Below are 23,169 nucleotides of genomic sequence, written 5' to 3' on the forward strand. Positions count from 1 at the left end.
TCTGTGAGTTCGAGGCCAGCCTGGTCTCCAGAGCGAGTGCCAGGACAGGCTCCAAAGCTACACAAAGAAATTCTATCTGGGAAAACAAAAACAAAAAAACAAAACAAAACAAAAGATGAATGATAAATATGCTTGCTTCTCCTCTTTCATGGCAGCTTCATTTGAAATCCCCCAGACTGCACCTGCCCTTCCTAGAGTCCAGCCTGAAACAGGAGTTCTCCAACACCAGGTCTTCCCACCACTCCAGACAACAGTTCATAGTCTGTGCAAGGGTTGAATGCTATATATCTTACTGTAGCCACATGCTGGGCTCTTATGGACAGCTCCTGTACATAAACCTCAGTTGGCTCAGCTCTCCTTGTGCCACACATCACTGCTACCCAGCCAGGCCCACTCATCTAGGCACAACCTCCAAGAGGCAGTATTTGTGGCGGTACTATCTTTTTTTTATTATTCTTTTATTAGTTCAAATTAGGAACAAGCTTGTTTCACATGTCAATCCCTCCTCCCTCTCCCTCCCCTCCCCCCAACATCCCACCTGGCCCTAGCCATCCCCCCTCCACTCCCCAGGCAGGGTAAGGCCCTCAAAAGGGGCTCCCCAAAGTCTACCACATCATCCTGGGCCAGGCCTAGGCCTTTCCCCATGTGTCCAGGCCAAGAGAGCATCCCTTCACATAGGATGGGCTCTCAAAATCCCTTCTTTTTTTTTAAAGACCTTACATATTTAATACAGTGTGTTACCCCTGTACAAATGGAAAAAAATTAAGTTCAACATTTCTAGAACAAGATGGCTGTTTTAACTCAACACAGTAAACTGGGATACTTTTTTCCAAAGTTGAAAGCACATCTAAAGTTTCCAAATATTCAAATTATATATATATATATATATATATATATATAATATATATATATATATATATATATATATGGACCAATAATGGCAGCATATTATGCATCAATAACAGCAACATCTTTTCCAGGTTCTGCAGTCATTTGAACAAAATTGTAGAGACATCAAGCACACTCCATTTTTTAAAAAAAGTAGAAAACAAAAGCTAATTTTAAAAAAATGGTGCCAGGTACCACAAGAGTAACCGAACTGTGCTATTATCTGTGGCTGTACTATCTTAACATGGCCCTTCCCCTGGGTTTCCTGAGGCATTTCCACTGACCTACTGGCAAGGGTGCAGGGTTCATTTCCTCACTTTTAGAAACCTATTGAGGGCTGGTAATATGGCTCAGCAGGGCAAGTATTTACTGCCAAGCCTGACAATGTAAGTTTGATCCCTCAGACCCTCATGGTTGAAAGAGAACCGACTCCAGGAAGTTGTCCTCTGATGCCCCATCCCCAAATGCATACACCCAACACATAGGCAAGTAAAAATGTAAAAGAAACATGAAACCTACTGAATTATGCTAGTCTACAGCAGGACTCAGAAACCATTTTTAATGTTTTGCTGCTTTTTGCTTTCTCTCATTTCCTGTTCTTCCTTCTCCTCTTCTTTTAAATAGGGTCTTGCTGTGCAGCCCAGACAGATTTGAACTCCATCCTCCCGCCCAGTCTCGAAAGCACTGGGGTGCAGGTGTGCACCACCACTCCCAGCTTAGAAACCACTCCTTAAATGATAGTTCGTCTTTATACAAGATTATTGAAAGGCCCATTCACTCAGCACCTCCTGTGAGCGCCTCACATTGTTCATTCCTCTCATGCAACTGCACACCCTTTGGTTTCATCATGCAGCCAGCTCATGTATCTCCTTCTGTGGAAGGGAACCTGGGGCTCCGAGATGTTAACCCGGACACCTAGTATGCAGACATGGTGATTGAATACTGATTCCGGGTGATTGATTCATGGTGATTGAGTCCAGTTTTTTTGTTGTTGTTGTTGTTGTTGTCTTCAAGATGTATTTTTAAAAGTGTGCACATGTACGCAAGCATGCGTGTGTGTGTGTGTGTGTGTGTGTGTGTGTGTGTGTGTGTGTGTGTGTGTGTGCATATGTGAACACAGGTGCGTGTGGATGCCAGAGGCACCAGATTCCATGGAGCTGGAGTTATAGGAGGCTGTGAACCACTCAACATGGGTGCTTGGAGCTGAACTCAGGTCCCTTGGAAGAGCACCAAGCACTTTCAACTGCTTAGCAAAGCTCTCCAGCCACTAAGGCAGGCTCTTAACCATCCAGTTATCCTCTTCTTCAGCTAGAGAAGGCAGCAAGGAGGAACACAGGGGAGAGCAAGGTGGCAGTCTAAAGCACAGCAAAAACAGAGGAGTCCTATTGCCTTTATGGCACCCTAACCCATGGAAGCAAAGGCTAGCTGATCACCATAGCTAGAGGGCCAGAAATGTCCTTGTTCTCCTTGCTGGCCTTCCCAGGTAACTCCATGACCGTCTCCCAGCACGCCCTGCTTCACTCATGTGCCCTTCTTCTCTGTCCCTGTTTTCCCAGCTTCCCTCCTGTGGGCTACCTTGTCTCCCAGGCGCTAGCAGTTTCTTCATTCCACTCACCCCTGAGGGGCGTCAGGGGAGCAGCTTTCCCCAAAGGGCTCAGAGTTACTGATCCCTCTGTCCTTGGAGGATTCGCCTCTAGCTCTTGTCCCAGGCAAGACCTTAAAGCACAGGTAACAAGCAACTACCCATGTCACCCACGCCCATGAAAAGTGACGGAGTCAGGGAGGCTCAGGTACAAGGTATGTTTCCTTTCCTATTTCTCATAAGAAAATAAATGAGCCACAGACAAGAGACTAATGGTCTTGATACTCAGCCACAGGAGCAGGAGCAGCAGGGCGCAGTGGGGGATGGTGGTCAACCAGAACACCTGGGTTCTAAACATTGCCAATGAATTAACACTTCTCCTTCAGTTCCTTCCCAGCCTTCCTTCCTTCCTTTTGTTTGCAAACCACACAAGTGAGCTGGACATGGTCACAAATGTCACACTTGGATTCCTCTGTCCATCTTGTGGTGGCACAGTCTATGTGGTGTTCTGACCCAAGGCCCCCTGTGCTTTCCAAGCCCCTCTGTGGTTGGAAGAGGCTGTGGCCCAGGTTCTTACCAGCAGCCTTCAAGTGGAGGAGACTCATACAATCCCCCAGGCGGCTAAGAGTTGGCTACTATCTCCCTTTTCTCCTCCCCTGTGACCCTGGAGGCCACCTGGTACAGCTGGCACAGCAAGGCTGCAAGACAGAAGTCATTGTTGCCTCTCCACACTGCAGGAACATGAGACACAGACATCTAGGATGGCTAGTGGGGAGGCCAGCATTGTCTGCCCCGGTATGTAACTGGAGTCATGCTCAGTAGCATAAGAAGTATAGTCCTAGTGGTTTGGCATATTCCAGGTTTCAATACATCTCATCCTACCTTACTTTATGTGACTCTTGACTCACCCAGAAAGGTGGGATAAGGCGTTGTTATTTCACGGAGAAGAAAACCAAAGCTTAAGCAAGGCAGAATAGCCCTGAAGTGTGTGGCAGCTGTATGAAGGAGCTAGCTCTTGCCTCCCAGGTAGACTCCCTGCCCAGTGCTCTTCCTACCTCTCAATTTAGAGCTGGTGTTTCCAACATGAACTTCTTGGTGGTCTCTGGGTCACTTGTTAGCTTGTGCAAAAACCAGCTTCTGCGTGAGGCTAGCTGTTCAACAGTTAACCTCTTACCTTTCCAGTCGACTTGGTACCCTTCCAGATGCAGAAGTAGCAGATGGTCCAGGCTGCCAGGAGACACAATGCCAGCTCCCAACGGAGGTTCCCAATGTGCTCGATACCATCAGATATAGCCAGGACCCGGCGTCTGAGGAGAGAGGGTGGGAGTCACTGGATCGAAGATGTCCCAATAGAGGAACAAGGATGGGCTGTCCTCCAATACCGCCACCCACCATCCTCCATCATTCACCAACTGTGAGCCAGTGGGCTGGGCAGGAGCCTCCGAAAAGGATAAGACCCAGCCTGTGGCTTTGTGGAACCATGCTCTGGAGGAAAGTAAACAAACAAAACAAAACAAAAAACATGACAAAATGCACTTAGGAATCACCCTATAGAGTCTGATGTATCTAGAAGACTGCACTGCTGTGTAAATAGTCTGTGTCTTCAAGAGGAGATTACACATTGCTGCCCTGCTGAACTCAAGGGCGGCCACAGGACTAAGGAACATGTGTCAAGTCAGAGAGAAGCTTCTAAAGCCAGGTGCTGTGGCTCTCCAACTCCCCCTTTCTCCCTTTGCTGTGATTATAGAAGTGTCAAGGTGAGGCTTCCAGTAGGCCAAGACACAGTGCGAGCAATAAGTGAAGACTGTGGTTTGCATCACTCAGGTCTCTGGAGCACTTGTTACTGCAACATAACTCAACCAATCTTCGCTGGTGCTGGAACCCCTGGAAGCTTCCTGGGAGAAGGAGTGTAGGATCTACACTCTGAAGGAAGGAGTGGTGACTGTTCTAAAATAAGTGAAACCTTTAGACCTCTAGAGATAAGAGTGTGGTGCATTTGGGGAGACAGGCATGGGGCACAGAGGACAGACAGAATGGTGGAAGGAGTAGACAGAGGAGGAATCCATGCCAAGGGAGAGGAGGACTCATGCTAAGGGGTAGGGGTGCCCATACCAAGAGGACCCAGGTCATAGAGCAGCGAGGATACCAGATACACTGTAAATGTCTCCACCATGGTCTTCTCCAAGGGCCCATCAATTCTTCAGAGCTGACGCATGCCTGGCTCCCAGAGCCCACCCTGGGGTTGTGTTTCTTTAAAGTCAAACTTGCCACGCTCCATATTGTGTCCAACCGTGGCACCAGCACAAACCCCCTCTACACTTGCTCCACGAACCCCATTCTGGCTGCCAAGCCACCCCCACCAGACGGTGCCAGTCGCCTTTAGTGCTCTGAGAATGTCCCCGGAGAAAGGAACTCCCATCCCACCAAGCATGAAAGCCACCCTCAGTGTCTGTCTCCCTGGGAATCAGCTCGGGCCTGATTCTGCATTAATTACTCAATGACACCAATTAGCACTGGTCAGCAGGCTCCCTGCAGCCCCAGGCCCTGCTGGAGAAATCAGGCAGGCCCCCAAACAAAATCAGACTGTGGGCAGCCACCGGGTTACTAGAAACCAGCGCATGGAAGAAACGGTACATATCTCCTAGGGGCCTAATATGTGCTGGGCACTACCTCAGGTTCCGAGAATAGGTCAGTATGTTCAACTAGGCTAAGCTAGGCAAAAGAGGAGTGCAAGTTAAGTAAGAAGAAAGAAGTCAACTGGCCAGTCCCAACAACAACCATGGTTCTTGCTTCAAGTGCTTGAGCAGTCTTAAGCCTGAATTCATTGGAGGATCTCACACCTCACAAAGACTTTCAAGAAAGTCTAGTGTGGAAACTGAGAGGCATCTTGACCCAATAAATCCTGGGAGCACTGGGCCATGTCTTATGTGGATTTCTTACCAAATGAAAAAGGCTTGGACTCATGGAAGCAGGACCCCAGTAATGAGAAGAGAGTGACAATGGCCATTTGAGTTATTTTTAACTTTGCCACTTTCTTGACAGGAATTGGGGATGAAATTTCCTCTCCCTTCCTCTCCTGGCTCAGTTCTACTCACCCTTCAAAGTTTATCTTACCTATAATTTCTTACAGAAAGTTTTTGGGGCTTCTGTAGCAGTCAGGATGTGTTGAGTTTTGCTGCAATAGTAAGCATCTCCCCCCTCTAAAGATCTCAAAGATGGAAAGCAGAAATATTCTTTTCTTGCTGCTTTGAAGGAGTTACTGCAGGGATGGAAATTCTCGCTAGAAGTATCGTCACTCCCTAAATTGTGCATGGAATTTCAGGGTGCCCAATGCCTCTCTTGTCTGCATATTAGGAAGCCAGCAGCAGGTATTCATCTATAGTCATACAAATTGCTACTCCAAACACCCAAAGGACAGCCCATTGGTTGGAAAGGAGGAATGACTTACACAAGACCTTAGATCCATGGATATGACATGACATGCTCTGCAGTTGTCTATTCTAGGTTTGGGACAGCTCATGAAAACATACAGGTCACCAAGCTAGTAAGGGTGTGTGTGTGTGTGTGTGTGTGTGTGTGTGTGTGTGTGTGTGTTCTTATTGGTGGACTTGTCTGATGAATTGGGGATCTGAAGTCTGAAAACAGAGAGGGAGGAGGGAGCAGGCCTGCTAGGAGGGAGCTGGCTGCATTGTGGAAGCTGCAAGGCTCAGAGGCCTCTGGCACCCTCTCACTTAACTGAACAATCTCATTTCCCAATTGGGAAGCAGCACACAAAAAAGCCACAGCGGATGAACTGCTCTTTTGTTCCACCAGACTCTATTTGAAAACATCTTCAAACAATTTTCTTTACATTGAACCAGGGATGACTGTCATCCAGAAGGTTCTGGAGAAAAGTGGGCTCAGTGGGTAGGGTTCTCAGTTTGCTGGGCTGTGGGGTTGTTTTGAAATCCACAAGGGCAGCTTTTGAGAGTGTGGGGGCTGGGGCACTCCACAGCAGAGACTCAGGGAAGGCACAGCTCTTCCTGGGAAAAAGCTTTCTTAATGACCCTCCCCCATAAAGCACTGGAGCACAAGAGGCGGCTGAATGAGGAAGAGCTCGCTGCCAACAGGCTGGACGGCAAGGACCCAGGACCGGACCTCTGGACGCTGTGCCCGGAGCGGACACACTCAGCACTCAGGACTAGCCAGAGCTCCTTGGGGAGATGAGTGTATACAATTCACACTAACTGAGCACTATGAGCATTGGAGTAGATTCAGAGAGAGCACCTTTTAACATCTTTCTGGAGACTTCCCCCTAGAGGCTGAGATCTCAGCCTGGAGAGATAGGGCCAGGTGTCTCCAGTCCTTGGCACACACCAAACAGCTGGGCTCAAGCCCAGCTCTTTCCAGCCTGGTGCTCCTCCTTGGTTGGGGAATATCACCTCTCTGGGCCTTAGCTTTCTCATCTATAAAAAGGCATTAATGATACCTCCCTTCAAAGGCTGCCCAGGCGCGAAAGCATCTAACGCATCCCATGAGCCTTGAGGCAGGGACACATTATTATTGCTTCAAGGATGGAGAAACTGAGGTACAACCAGGTTAAGGAACTTGGCTAAAGTCGCATTAGCAAGTGATGGAGCTTGGGTAGGAACCTGGAAGCCTCCATGCTAGCCCTTGGATCTCCCAGAGTCCCAATATCACCACCGAATTCCTTCCAGCTTTATTAAGTCCAGCTCCAATTCAGAGCCACTCAAGGATCACTATATTCAAGTGCTTACTCCACACCACTGGGATGGTGGATGCTGTGCCAAGTTTAGAGGTCCCATAAGAGCTCAGGACCCAGTGGAGAGGGACATAAGGAAACTGTCAGTCATGGAGAGAACAGTGAAGTCCCAAGACACAGTAGGACACTCACTTGGGTTAACACCAGAATGTGGGGATGGGTGGGGTTATTGAACGGTAGGAAGAAAGTTAGCAAAGAAGGCAGAGAGGAGAGAGGGAGAGAGAGAGGGAAAGGGGGATAGGCCTTGGGGGCAGAAAGTCAACCCAGAGAAAAAGCTGGAGGCTAGAAAGGGTTCTGTGGGGCGTGTGTGTGGCCAGGGCAGAAGCAGAGGTGCAGGGGAGGCCAAGCATGCGCTTTGCGGTGTGAGTGGCTGCACTGAGAAGAGTCTAAAGGGCAGTGGTTCCCGGTTAGGTCAGACAGATGACTCTAGAGGCCCAGCTTCAGCTGTTATTAAGACTGGATTATAAAGATGGGACAATGTGGGGTGCTCGGTGCAGACTTCGCCTTAGCAAATGGGGGCAGCTGGGATCAACGTAAGAAGTGTCAGGGGCGAGGATGGAAGAGTTTGAAAGTGGCAGAGGCAGAAGGTGACCAAAGTAAGAGGGCCGTGGACCCCTCAGATGAGGTGGGAAGGTCCACAGGAACAGCAGTGAGACAAGGGAGGCCAAGGGGGAAGCAGTGGATGGCCACCACTCTTTAAGACAAGATGGTGTCCTAGTCTGCTTTCTATTTTGGTGACAAAACACTACGACCAAAAGCAACTTGGAGAGGAAAGGGTTTATTTCATCTTACAGCTTGTAGTCCACCACAGAGGGAAGATAGGGCAGGACCCTAGAGGCAGGAACTGAAGCAAGGGCCATGGAGCAATGCTGTTTCCAGGCCTCCTCCTCATGGCTTCCTCAGCCTACTTCTTATGCAACCCAGGACCACCTGCTCAGGGGTGGCACCGTTCACAATGTCCCACATTAATCATCAATCAAGAAGATGCCCCACAGAAATTGCCGTCAGGCCAGTTGATGGGGTCATTTTTCTCAGCTGAGGTTCCCTTTTCTCAGATAGCCCTAGACTGTGTCAAGTTGACAAAAAACTAAGCAGCTCAGATGTCTCAAGGTAGGACACTCAGTAACTGAAAAACCTGGCGGCCACTGGGTCTCTAGACGCAAAGCTTGGGAAACAGAGGCAGGGTAAAGGGTCATACCTAAACCCTGGCTCTGGGCTTTCTGGGAGAGTTGGGAAAGGGAGATGATCTGCAACTAATCCCTGAACCCCAAGTCCAGGACATAGAAAGAAGAGAAAACCCCTCAAGGAGGTACAGACAGGACAGGAAGACTGGGCAGCATGAGGAAGGGCACCTCCAAGACAAAGCAGGGGTAACATGGGGGCAAGTGGCTGATCTGCCCACCATCAAGGAGTAGAGAGCTTTACTCTGCAGGGGAGACCTATGGGGAATGGGAGCTAGGAGAGATCTCAGCGAAGTGGCTCCTGGGTTAGAGAAGGGAGGGGGCTAAAGGAACACAGATGTAAGAGCTGTTGGAAAAAAAGGCCATGAGGGAAGGAAGAGTTCCAGACACTGGAGGGCAAGGCATGGGCATGAGGGGAGGGATGGGAAGGACTTCTCTACAGAGAAAGACGAGGTAATAGAAGCCAAGCCTGGAGCATACAGTGTGCTTCCCTAGTAAGAGACTGAGAAAATGAATGGAAGAGGCTGGTGGGGGGAGGGGGCTGTGACAGTGCTATGGGCAGGGGCACCCATCTCACTTCATCTCAAACAACTACTGCCAGGGAGTTAGTTCCATCATCCTCTGTGTCCACGGAAGTATCGATTCTTGACCCTGTAGACGCCAGGCCCTTCTAAAGCATGGTGAAGTATTTGCACAGAATGGGGTACAGCCTGTTGTGTGGTCTACACCATTGATCAAGTACTGATAACACCTCATAGGGGCACAGTGTTCTTGAAATAGCTGGTCTGTGATGTTTAGGGACTGAGGAAAAGTCAATGCATTAGGGAAAGATGTAATTCTTTTTTTCTGAGTATATTCAGACTGCACTTGGTTGAAACCTGAGGTTCAGAACCCAGATATTAAGTACTGACTGCGCACACATGAATGATGAAACTAGGGCCCAGGCTGGTGAATTGCCCAGGGTGGGATTATAGGATTGGAGCCAAGTTATTTGGCTGACACCAGCTGCCTGGTAGAGACCTACTAAGGGAAGGGTGTCTTGGGCTTCAAACTTCTGCCTCTGAGGGCCTGAAGGAAGTATCTGGAATCCCCAGTGGGTTTCTTCAGCATACCTCTCCTGTACCTCTAGGTGGTTCGCTGTGCTGAACCACTGTGCTACCCACTGTGCTGGCTCTGGGCAGAAGACAACAGCCTGTCAGGACGAGGTGGCTCTGACCAGAGGCTGCAGAGTTGGAGACCAGCACTGGCCCCTTCTCTCCTTCTGTCCCTTCTTCCATTAGAGCCCAAGCAAGGCTGGGGAAGGGACAGCTCCTACCCTCCCCTGGGATGCCTCATTTTCATGGCCTGCACGGAGCCTGGAAACAGATCACCTTTCTTTAACCTGCCATGTGGGAAAATGCTGGCAGGGACATGGAGACCGCCCTAAAAGCTGGCCCAGAGGGGCTAGGCTATAAATAGCCATGCTGGTCTCCCGAAGCAACCAACAACAACAACAACAAAAAGGCCTATCACCAAAACAAGTGTGCTTTCCTGGCCCCTCTGGGGAGCCAGCACAGCCTCCTGGATTCTACTGCCCAGATTCTACTCACGCTCCTCTGGGAATGAATTCAGATCTCCCACTCTTCCCATGCCTGGGGGTGTCTTATGGTGTCCACAGCCAACCCCCCCCCAGCAACCAAACTGGAATGGAAAGTGAGACCCTTCCTCCATGTGAATGCCTTGTCTTGGGGCCAGCCAGATCAGAAGTGCATCTTGTGGGTGATGTTAGAAACCTCAGAATCCAGAGGAAAGTGCACAGTCAAGGAAAGAACTTGGTGTGGAGTATCTGGGGCTGCCTCTAATTTCTTCTGTCTCTATAGAACCTTGCTGACAGCTAAACAAGTCTCCCATCAGCTCCCTGCTTGTCTCCACTCTCCTGTTGCCTCTTCAGGGAGCCCCCTTCTCAATTCCCCCAAGCCCACAAAGTTTTACCTAGTACGCACACTCCAGTTCAGACAGGTCACCCTGCAAGCCTCCTTGTCCCCATCCCCGAGGCAGGGCCATCCACATATAGTACTGACATATCACTGGGCACCAGAAGTGTGTACAGCTCTATGGAGGGTCAGAGAGCAAATGCTCCAGGCTTTGCAAGGCATGCATCTCCGATCCAGCCACGAGAGCTGCCACGCAGTGTGGGTGCTGCCAGGGGCAATCTGCAAATGACTGAGTGTGGCTCTCTTCCAATAAAACTTTATTTGCAGAAACAGGGACTTGGCCAGTAGTTTGCTAACCCCTGTGACTTCTCCAAGACACTCTGAGCCCTCAGCCCACAGTGGAACCTCATTCAGAAAAATGCTGCCCACTCCAGACTTCTCAAGGGACTCTCTTAGAAGGCCTGAAATAAACACCCCAATCACTCTGTCTGACCCAGCACTCCCCAGATGCCTTTAAAGGCATCCTTCAAAGAGATGCTGAGTAAAAACCACAGTAATGCCCAATCCCCAGCCAGCAGGATGGCTGCCATGCAAAAGGCAGAAAATAACAAACAGCACAAAAAGCAATAAAGCCTCATAAATCATAGAGATATAGTATAAGTATAGGTCAGTGGTCCTGGGGGACAGAATGGCACTTTTGCAAAAAAAAACTAACAATTCAGGCTAGCAAGGTAGTAAAGCAGGTAAAGGTTCTTGCCATGTAAGCCTGATGGACCGAGTTCAATCTAAGGAACTGTGGTCTGGGGAGAGAACTAACTTTTGAAAGCTGTTCTCTGACCTCCATACATACACATGGGCGCGCGCACACACACACACACACACACACACACACACACACACACACACACACACTAAAAGAGAGAACTAAAATTTAAATGAAGAGTCCACCTAGCAATTCTACACCTGAGTACATATTGCCCAGAAGTAGAAAGCAGAGGCTCAACCCCAAACTCACACATTAATGTTCCTGACAGCATTTAGTCCTCAGCCCCAAGGAGAAGCTGCTCAAACATCCATCAACTTACAGATACCAACAAAAAGTACGATGTTCATATGGCATAGATTTTATTACTTAAAAAAGGGAATGAGATTCAGAGTGAGGATTTCTAACCCCAAACCCCGAAGTGCTCCAAAATCAGAAACCTTTTGTGTGGCATTTGACATTGTAAGTAGAAAACTCCAAACCTGGCCTTATAGAAACAGGTCACAATAAAATCCAGACACACTGGGAGCACTGTATAAAGTTATCTTCACTCTATCTGTATGAGCTGTGTGTGAAACAGAAATGATTTTGTGTTTAAACTTGGTGTAGATATTCCAAAAACTAGGAAAAAAATCTGAAGTCTGAAACACTTCTGGTCCTAAGCAGTGAAGTTTAGTCAGGACACCCCTCATGCACCGAATCAGGACGTAGGTTCATGAAACAACCCTGGAAATGGTTACATGAAAGAAGCTAATTACCAAAGACCCAATTTCACTTATCCACTCTGTCTAGACAAGGCGAGTCCACAGAGACAAAGCAGATGAGAAGCAGCTTGCAGGCAAACAGACACACAGTAGACAGCAGTGACTAATCTGTGACATGGGAATGATCTAAGCCTGTGTTGTGATGTTACCCTCTGTAAGTTTACTCAAGACAATTGAACTGTGTGCTTAATATGGTCTCATTTTTATAGCATGTGAATTGTACCTCAATAAAGCTACTAAACAGTTGTTCAGGAGGAAGTGCCCTCCCAGCATGTTTCTGCTGTTCCAAGGCTGTCCCCAACTGTCTGAGGTTATCCCCAACTATCTTGAGACTTCAGTTACCTATGGTTTGCCATATTCTGAACATGTTAAACAGAAAATCTGAGAAATGAACAATTTCTAAGTCTTAAATGGTATGTCATTCTGAGTAGCATGACAAAATCTCTCACTAGCAGTACTGCTACCATCCTGTCCAAGACATGAACTGCCCCTTTGATCAACATATCCACAGTCTATATGCTACCCACCTTAGAAGCTACTCTTATTTTACTTATAAAGGATCACAAAGTGCAAGAATGTGGATTTGGTGGCTTTGTCACAGTGTTAATATTTGATGTTACTATTAGTAAGTGCCCTTAGTTACTGTTCCAAATTTATCAATTAAACTTTATCACAGTTATGTAGGGAAAAAAACATAGTATCTCTAGGGTTCAAATTTCCTGTGGTTTTGGAATTCTGTGGTTTAGAGCATGTCCTTCAAGAATAAGGGGGCCTCTACAATTCTAGCATTGGTCATGACATAGACAGGACCCAGAAATTTATGCTTGCCACTTTGTTTTACAACCATCGTTATTCAGAGGAAGAACAGGTGCCACACACACATGTAACTTGCTGTGGTGGTTCGAATGAGAATGTTGTCCACAGGCTCATGTGTTTGAATACTTGGTCCCCAGTTGGTGTCACTATTTGGGGAAGTCTAGGAAGTATAGATAGCCTCTTTGAAGGATTTATATCACTGGGAGTGGGCTTTGGGGTTTTAAGAACCCACTCCTTTCCCAGTTTGTTTTCTGTTTCTGGCTTATGGTTCAGGTTGTAAACTCATTGCTTCTGGCCCTAGTTATCATGCCACTTGCTGCCATGCCTCCCACCCCGGATGGACTCTAACCCTCCGGAATCATAAGCCTCGATGAACTCTACCTTTTATAAATTGCCTTGGTCAAGGTATTTTATCACAGCAATAGGAAATTAACTAATGCCCCTGCCCAGGATCACAAAGCTGATGGGTGGCCCAGCCTGGTTTTGAACTCTGTCTCCCAACCATCAGTTTAATGCCTTGACTGCTCTGCTGTGTGTAGATGTATGTGTGGCCAGAGGAGCAGGAGAAAAGGAGATGGGGACCATGAGTCTAGAAGTGGGCACTTTAGAGACAGCAAGGACACAGAGACAGGCTCCCAAAGCCTACTCCTCCTTGGGAGGAGTGGACAGAGTTCTACAGGGAAGATGGAGAAACAGAGGACTACATAAATTCTGGGGTCTCACTGCAACTTCACAACATAATCTGTTCTCATGCATGGAACCTCAGGGTTGTTTGTCAAACCAGGATCTTTCTCCCACCTTTCAACAGGACTGGAGGAGCTCAGAGGCCCTGTCCAAGCCACAGCCATGCCCATAATTACTCTGCACTAGAGAGGAACTATAAGCTCAAGGATATTCAATCTCTTGTGCCCCACTCACACATGGGGGTGGGGCTTTTCATAGAGGCTGGATGAGAGCCACAGTTGTGTTAGCCAGACAGTAGTCAAGAGACACGAATGCAATGGCAATGAGTAGTGAAGTGGTGTCTGCCAGAGGCCACTTCTGTCCTGTTCCTTCATGCCTTGAGAGCTAAACAGAAAGTGAGTATGGGAAGTCTGCTGCGAGTGACGGGAGCTGATGAACCAAGAGGAGCCATCATGGACCAGAGAGAGAGAGAAAGAACACATGCAAATCTTGGTAGTGTAGTATGCTCTTATAACTATGTTAAAAAAACAATTTGGAGTCACGATGAAACAGTCACCTAAGCCACTTTGCTCCTGACCCTGCACTAAAGTCATTTATTCACTGATGTTTCCTGCCACCAGTGAGAGGGCCACAAGAGAGCACAGCAGAGCCAGCACCAATTCATCAGCTCCTGTCTTCCCAGCAGGTAGCATGGAGGATCACTCCCACACTCCACATCTGGCCCAGCTGGACACCAAGGTAGTTTTTCTGAAACAAGATTCAAGTCACTTCCTAAAGGAGCCTCTTAGAATCCAAGAAAGATGAGCCACAAACACCAGGTATGTTTGTTTGGTACAGATGCTAGAGCCTTCTATGAGTTTTCCCCAGCCTCCCTCTCTTTCCTATCATGAACATGCCCTATCTAATGAAAATTTCCCAGGGCTACTGGCACGGGCTGCTATCGGACTCTACATGGGAGGCACGTGCCAGTCAGACGCTGTGCCTGAGATACACAGGAAGCTGACAACGTTTCCAGTGCAGAAGAGCAGAATGGGCAACCACAGGAGGACACAGGTGGCATCAGAGGCTCAGGCTCACCCTGAGAGGTACTGCAGACAAGGTCCTTGACCTCTGACCTCTCTATTCCCTGTGGCGTGCATGGCAGATGTCAGCCTTGTGATCATTCTCTGAGCAGGTGGGTGGAAAGAAAGAATCAGGTTAGATACTGTGTCATGTTGTAGCAGTGTACACAGTTAGGACTACCTTAAGATGACACCCCTTTCCCTACTGTAACCTTGAGGATGTAAGAGGGGACCTATGCAGCAACTGGCTCTTTCTTAATTATATATTGTAAGGTGTTAGCTAAAATTGCCAGTGCCCTCCTGGCTAATTTCAGATATGAGTATTTTTTGCCCAAATGGTCACAAATGTACAGCAAGAATAAGCCCCAACTATGCGGTTTATTAAGTTTATTAGGGCCAGTTTCTACTGCTGCTACACAATGGCTGGGGCAATAACTATTAGTAGCAAGTCCAAGGCAGCAGCACAGTGATTCTTGCTGCTAGCCCCAAAGCCCAAGTCTCTGGATCCCCATATCACACCATGGCATTAAATAGCTTTTCACAACTGTCTGTACAAGCAATGTCTGACCCTCAGCCACACTTCCATTGTGGGTTTTAAACCTTGCAGCGACACAGATTAGTCCTTCCTGGGATAGGGTCCTGGGTTAGAAGACAACCCTGGTTGGGATGGCTTAGGGTAGATAGCTTCATATAGTATACTAGAGCAAACAGAGGTTTCCCTTGGGCCCTCTCTGCCCCTCAAATGCCACAGGCAGTAGAATGGAGGGCTGGCTCCACTTGGAGATTTGTGGGGCCACCAGGGAGGTTCTGCTGGATATGAGGAAGTCAGAATGGTAGATTTTGGCAAGAACCTTCCAGCTGCAACAACATCTGGGGGCAGGAAGAGAATGATTTATTAGTGGTGTGATCTCTTAGGGGCTGGGGAGCAATATGTGATTTATAATCTACTATAGAAACATAGACCTACTCTATCTTAGTTGCTAAAAACTCCCCTAGTTGCATGGTCCCCTGGAGAAGGGGAAAGGTACAAGATCTCCTGAGCAAATTGGGAGCACGGGAAGAGGGGGAGGGAACTAGGAGAATGAGAAGGGAAGAAGAGGAGGGGTGAGGAGCAGAAAGGTTGAGTCAGGGGAAGAATAGAAGATAACAAGAATGGAGATACCATAATAGAGGGAGACATTTTAGGTTTACAGAGAAATCAGGCACTAGGGATATGTCTGGAGATCTACAAAGATGACACCAACTAACAATCTAAGCAACAGAGGAGAGGCTACCTTAAATGTCCTCCCCTGATAATGAGATTGATGACTGACTTATATGACACCCCATAGCCCTCATCCAGCAGCTGGTGGAAGTAGAAGCAGACACCCACAACTTATCACTGAACTGAACTGGAATCCAGATGCAGAGAAGGACGAGTGATGAGCAAAGGGGTCAGACCAGGCTGACCTGAACATCGGGGAGCTCTTGGTCCCCAGACTGATAGCTGAGATACCAGCATGGGACTGATTCAGACCCCGGCAACATGGGTTTCAGTGAGGAAACCTCGGAAATCTACGGGACCTCCTGTAGTAGTTCAGTACTTATCCCTAGCATAGGTGTGGACTTTGGAAGCCCATCCCTAACCAAGACACACGGGGGTGGGCATAGGCCCTATCCCAAAGGATATGATGACACCCTATGGAAGGCCTCACCCTCCAGGGGGAGCAGAAAGGATATGTGATAGGTAGGGTTTTAGTTGAGGGGTGATGGTAGGGAGGAGGGGTGGGAGAGAAAACTGGGATTGACATGTAAAACAATCTTGTTTCTAATTCAAATAAAAAAATCTGCAAAAAAAACTCCATCTACCATTGTTGCAACCAGTTAAATACTCAATAGTTAGAATAAAGAGGCCACAACCCTGCTGGAACAACAGTCACTTGGTTTGAGTTATCAAGTATCTTGACACCTTCCCTGTTCTCCTCAACTATATTCAAGGGTCCCCGGTGCCTCACTGAAGGGGCAATGACAAGCAGGATCCTTCCTAGGACCGATGAGATCTTCTGCACATGCATGGCCTGTAGCAGCAGAGACTCGGTGCTCGAAGGGAGCCAATGATGGACTCGGGTCCATGAGTTGAGGCAATGCCCTAGTGTTGGCAAATGGGAAGATAGAGACTTATCTTCTGCCCACTTCTTGCATCTGACTGCAGAATTAAATGAGTTAATATTAACAAGAATGAGATAATAAATATTAGCATGATGGGGCTAGAGCTCTAAGGGGAGCTGTCACAGAAGCAGAGAGATTCATGACTGACAGCTTATTCTCCAGCACCACGAGTCCTGCTTTTATTATAAGATAACCATGCCGCTAGTTGTGACTTGAAAATTTAAATACTAGGAGAGAACACAGAGCAGGGAAGCAAAACTCTGTCACTATCTACTCCATTTCTCCATGTTCTACTTCCGGGTGGTCTGCAGGTAAATGGCATCTCATATATCCCCCTAGACATGTCTATGTGGAAAACTGTATGTGGATCTTCAAGCATCCATACATACAGGTGGGGCACCCCTAATCTGAAAACTTGAAATCTGAAATGATCTTAAGTTCTTTCTCTTGCTCTTCGTGCATGCGTGTGTGTGCGTGCATGCGTGCGTGTGTGTGTGTGTGTGTGTGTGTGTGTGTGTGTGTGTGTGTGTGTGTGTGTGTACATGAGTATATGCAACATTCATGTGGGGTGGAGGCATACGTATGACGTATTGCAGGTACTCATGAATGTGGGTATGAGGCCATAGTTTGATGTCTGGTGTCTTCCTTGATCATTCTTCATTTTATTTACTGAGTCAGGGTCTCTGGCTGAACCAAGAGCTAACCAATGGAATGCAGCTACCCTGCTTGCCCAGGGATCCCCTGTCTCAACTTCCCAAGTGCTAAGATTATAGGTGGGCTACCATGCCCACCCGTCTTTTATGTGCCTTGAAGCTAATGTCCTCAGCATTTTACGCACTGAGCTATCTCCCCAGGCCCATATGAAAATTTCTGGATAACAACACTGCACAGTAGACCTCATGTGACAAGCTGCAATTGAAAGGTCAGCACCCAAAAGAACAACATTGAATTGCCTTAGGTTTTGTACTAAGTATCATCTCCATAATAAATAATTTCATATTTAGACCAATCAATATGGTTATGCGAAGACTCCTGAAACCCTTTCAGATGACATCAGCTCAGCCTCTCTCCACACCTCATTCTTCTCTCACCCCATCAGGAGCTTCTCTCCGTGCCAACACATTTCCTGCCTGGCTCTGTTTTATAGTTGCTGTATAATTTTACTCACGGAACATTTCACATGGGGTTTTGTTGCCCTTTTTCAAAACTATCACAAATGGTGCTTCCATGGGCATGCTTGGGCTAAGCGTTACTAGTACAGACATACCCCAGAAAAGGCTTTCAGGAATGGGATATGTGTATGTACAGCCCCAAAGCTGATACCTGTAAGAACCAATTCCTGTTGCTGTCAAACAAAAGAAAGGAACCTTGAGTCTTGGCCAATTCGGAGCCTCCCATGAGTCTCTTTTGGGAAAGACCTACTCAGAATGTGGTGGGTGAGGTCAGATGACATCTTACAGACTGGGGTGGCACTGGTGGGCAGCACTTAGTAAACCAGGACCAAAGGTCTGTCATTTGTCTCAGGGAGCAGCACAGCTGAGCAGAATAAACCACCACACTCCAAGATTGCTTCCATTGCTGTTTTCCCAACGGTGGAGGACAGTTTTACCCAGCCTCCTTCTGCCTGGGCAGAAACCAGTTTCCTATACCCATGCCACAACCAGCACCCTAAGATGCAGGGAAGAGCTCTGTGTTATTCCCAGAGCCACGAGGCAGGCTCTTTCAGGACAGTCTACAGAATAATTTCCAACCATTCATAAATGAACTAGGTCCAGACAGACTCAGGGTCTGTGCTGGGTAGGTATTTTATCAACCCGACACAAGGCAGAGTCATCAAAGAGGAAACCTCAATTGAAAAAAATGCACCTATCAAATTGGCCTGTAGACAAGTCTGTGCCGGCATTTTCTTGATTAATTATTGGTGTAGGAGGACCCAGCTCACTGTGGGCGGGCAGGTGGCCCTGGGTTGTATGAAAAAGCAGACTGAGCAAGCCATGGAAACAAGCCAGTAAGTTGCACTCCTCCATGCTCTGGCCTCTCTTCCTGCTTACAGTACTTGTCCTTACTTCCCTCAGTGATGGACTGTAATTAGGATGTGTGGTCTAAGCACCCCCTTGTTCCCCAAATAGTTTTTGGCCATGGTCTTTACTATGGCAATAGAAAGCATACTAAGACAGCGCCTCTCTCAGGTGGCTATCAGGAAATGTCCATCTTGCATGTGAGGTCTTAGGGTCAGTCTCAGAACACACACATGTTCTCCATAGTGGGGCCACATCCTGCACTGCTCCTCTGGCCTTAGAACTTGCTCAGGACATGTTAAGTTGTCATTCCACTTCCTTCAGGTCCCTGCTCAAATGCTATCCAACCAAAGGGGCCCACCCTGACCCCAACACTCTCAGTTCCTTTAGCCTGCTAGTGTTTTCTTGATTTACCGGGGCACTTGCTCATTTTGTTTTGTTCATGGTGTACCTCAGGATGTCCACTGACACCTGGTATAGATCAAGCTTTCTCTGAAGACATGCATGGTGGTTTCCCCACATCCACAGACAGATGTTTCAGGATCCCCAGTGGTTGCCTGAAACCACAGTAGGGAATCCTTTATATACACCACCTTTTCCCTATACTGCTACACGTAAAATAAAGTCAAATTTATAAAGCAAAGGTCTTGGTCACCTGAGGGTATATTTTGTCATTTGAGAGGTTGAAGCAGGAGGGTTGTGAATTCCAAGTTGACTTGGAATTCAACAAATTCCAACAAATAAGAAATTTGAGGCCAGCCTAGGCTAAAGAGAAAATTTGCTCCCTAACACACACACACACACACACACACACACACACACACACACACACACACACACACACACATACACACACACACATGTGCATAGTGAAAGGGTTGACTTACTTTTTCTGTAAATAAAGCACTTGTTAACTCCTCAGACTTGCATGATTGAGCCATTATTAAATAAAATAAAGGCCACCTGAACACAAGCACCTTCATATCACCACAGCATCTGACTAAGATGCCATGAGTAACTGACAGACACCTCTGGTAACCCCTGGTCTGTGCACCTGTGCAATCTCTCTCTCTCTCTCTCTCTCTCTCTCTCTCTCTCTCTCTCTCTCTCTCTCTCCTTTCTCCTTCCTTCCCTCCCTCCCTCCCTTCCTCCCTCCCTCCCCCCAAGTCAAATGACATCTCAGCCAAAGCAGTACAAGATTTCATCTTACTGTCTTGATATAAGGGTTCATTTTGGGCTTAGAGAGAAATCCAGTGCCAGGGAAACTCCCAGGAGTCCACAAGGACTCTGCCACTATGATCCCCAAGAAGACCAAGGGAGCAAAGATTGAAACTTGTGAAGCCACGAGCAGGAATAGACCCTCCCTCTCCTTGAAGCTCTTTACCTGGGGTGTTATGTCACACCAAGGGATGCTGACCAGCTCAAGTCCCCACTTCACAGGTGGGAGAGTCATTCACAAATATGCCACCTGTGCATCAGACCTGTCCACACAGCTTAGTGTAGGGGAAATGTCATTGCCTCCAATATTACCAGGTGGAGTTACTCCCTTGCAACTTTCAGCTGAAATGGAAGGGGCTATGTAACATGCACACATCCATTCCCTCACTATTGCATTCATTGATTTTGACAATGTTTTCTAAGCACCTCAAATGTGCTGGCAAACAACAGTGAACAAAAGACACAGGCTGTGCTAGCATGGAGCTTTACCTACCCTGAAGGTGGAGGAGAAGGAGCCAGTTCACAGAGGCAGGAGTTCAGAAAAGAGCTATGAAAAGAGAAAGCCGAGGGAATCCGCATCTCATCGCACTGCATCACTCCGAGGGAGCTGACATCTGAATTAAGACTCAGTGAAAACACAGAGCCAGACACAGGCAAAGGGAGGGCAAAAGCCAGTCCAGTGAGTGACCCTGGTACAGGCCAGGGCATATATGGGCGGGCAGGGACAAAAGCCAGCAACAGGAGAAGGAAGAGGAAGATAATAGAGGGAGGCCAGTGAGTTTGGGGAGGGGAGGAAGAGAAAGAGGAGGGAAATACAGAGGGAAGGGCAGTGAGGCAGCAAGGAAGATGCCCAGTCTCACAGTAAGAACAGCTTTTGTTCCTCTGAGCCTTGATTTCTGCCCAAAGATGAAGAATTAAGATATCTGTGGGGCTTTTCAAAACACAAAGGAAACACACCTGCAATAAAGATAATCCAGAAAGACAAGGCTGGGTCCTGATAAAGAAAGAGCTGAAAGCCCTCAGAGCCTAACTCCAGCCCAGCACACAGCATGTGCTAGGACAGTTCCTCATATGGGCTCCTGCGCAGAGTGACTGCAATTATACCCAAGGTGAGTGAGTCTGGGGTTGCTCATAAAACCCAGGGACTGGGGAGAATGAGGGGATTGAGAAAGAGAAGTGAACACAAGGCCCATCTAATATTGTCAAGCTCAGTCCCACCAGCAGATACAGCCTCAAGATTTAGAAATGCAGACATATTTAGATAAGCACACGGACTTGTCGCATAATGGTTACTAAGGGAAACCACCGTGGCCCGATTTTGAAATGTGACATTAGAAAGACAAGCTGTCCCACCCTACAAGCCCCTGCCAGAGTCAGAACCAGGACAGATGCAGGGTCTGGCTTGTCTTGTTGGCTGAGTGAGTCATTTCAAATACATTCTGAAAAGGAAAAGGAAAATTTAAAATGGCTTTGCTGTGGATAGGGCTGGGTGCCCTCAGAAAAATGAAGCCATACCAGTTGTGGGCAGGGAAGCAGCTACTTGTCGTGGATGGTCATTTGTGGGTTTCTTTCACTGTGTATTAGAGATTGGCACCTGTCATCTCTGTCTCCCTCAAATACAGTGTCTTTCTTACATTCAGCAAGAAGCAGGCTTTTGTAGAATGAATGAACCAGCAGGCAGCCCAAGCCAATTCTTTGACCAAGCATGGTGGTCCTGGTGTGAAGAACAGGGTCACACTGGAGAGCTGAGTACAAATGGGAAACCAAACAGGTCACAAAAGAAAGAGGCCAGGAAGCATGGTGGAGGGACAGCTCTGGGGAAACTGACCCAATATATAAGGACTGCCAGGTGGAGAACCAGAAGGTTCTTCCCAAGATCCCAGGATCAGCTATCAACTCAAAGCAAGAAAGAACTGTGTCCCTGCAAACCTTTCCCCAGCATAGGTTTGGTGGAATGTTCATGATGGTGAAGGCACATGGGAGAGGGGAGTCTAAATGATTCCGATGAATACAAGATGATTGGGAATCTGGGTTGATCAAAGGTACACGGATGATCCCATCAAATGACACAGCCATCAGCTCTCCTCGAATTTCCTAGCTTTTTATAAGATCTTCACAGTGGTGTGAACCCTTACCTGGTCTCTGGGTGCTCTGAGGTCTCTTCTGAGAAGACGAATTGTTAGAGCGTGACCAGAGGCACTCAAGGAAGTACTGTCAGGACACAGCAATCAAGACTGCATAGATAATGCAGACCCACTAAAGAGATGCTATCTCCCACAACCACTCACCTGGAGTAACCAGGCAGCTGGAAAAGTTTGGTGTTCTGTTATTACGATGAATAACTGTAGCCAGTATTCATGAGTAATATGTAGCCAGTAATGGTCAGGATATCTTTAATAAGTAAATGCCAACCCACAGGAAACCAGAGCGAGCTGAAGCAGCAGACAAAAGAGAGCTACCATGTGCCTTGGCTATCGGTTTAAACCTTTACCATGTCACCTTGACATCACCTTGACCACACCCTGATGGGCGTGGTCGGACACACCTGTATCCAGCCCTAAGAGGCAGGTGTGGTTACGGTGTCTCCCTACAATGCGTAGTGAAGATATTGTTAAGTGGTGCTGGACGTGATGGGTGCTGCTGGGCGGGAGGCTCAGTGAAGGGTAGGTTCCTTCCAGGACCTCCTGCCACTTCTCATGTAGGGTTTTCTAGACTGTACCAACTGCCAGCCTTCCTCCTCCATCTACTCATCCTCTCAATACTCACTGACAGCCTTCTCAAGCCTCACAATAGACACACTGACTAAGAAGCACAGACTGTGGACAAACACATTGCACACACAGTGACTTGGGCTGGCAAGGTGGCTCCATGGGTAAAGACACCTGCCACCAAGCCTAAAGACATGGATTCAATCTATAAGACCCACATGGTAGAAAGAGAGAACAAATCCCCCCAAATTGTCCTCTGACTTCCACGCATGCACTGTGACATGCATGTATCCCCTTAAAATTGAATACAAGGAAAACTTAAAAAAAACACAACAACTAAGGATTATGCATAAGTTGCAAAAGGGATGGCCTTACACAGTTATTTTTTTTCATAGACCTTTAACTGTTTGTGTTCAGTCCCACTGTGGTGGGGGAAAACCCTGCTGTCCCACACAGAACCGAAGCCTCCTCCCTAGAACATACTTTCCAGAAGCTCCTTTTTGAGACTGTGACTGACTAGGCAGATGTCATTGATTCGAATGCTAATTGCTCCAAAGGCCACAATCGAAAGGCATTTAAAAGACCCAAATAAATGAAGAGCTAGTGGAAGCATGGACTGCTTCATGGACTGAAAGCTCAGTACAAGAGAGGCAATTTTCTTCA

The 23,169-nt window shown here is 47.6% G+C and overlaps 1 protein-coding gene across 1 annotated transcript in view; it reads right to left on the bottom strand.

The window, feature by feature from the left end:
* Positions 1–23,169, bottom strand: part of Slc6a11 (solute carrier family 6 member 11) — a 114,681-nt gene that overhangs the window by 80,989 nt on the left and 10,523 nt on the right. The window contains exon 5 of the mRNA XM_027429130.2: positions 3,645–3,777. Within this exon, the coding sequence (XP_027284931.1) occupies positions 3,645–3,777 (133 nt within the window). The remainder of the gene's footprint in view (positions 1–3,644; positions 3,778–23,169) is intronic.

The sequence above is a fragment of the Cricetulus griseus genome, chromosome 8 (assembly GCF_003668045.3).
Source record: "Cricetulus griseus strain 17A/GY chromosome 8, alternate assembly CriGri-PICRH-1.0, whole genome shotgun sequence".
NCBI lineage: Eukaryota > Metazoa > Chordata > Mammalia > Rodentia > Cricetidae > Cricetulus > Cricetulus griseus.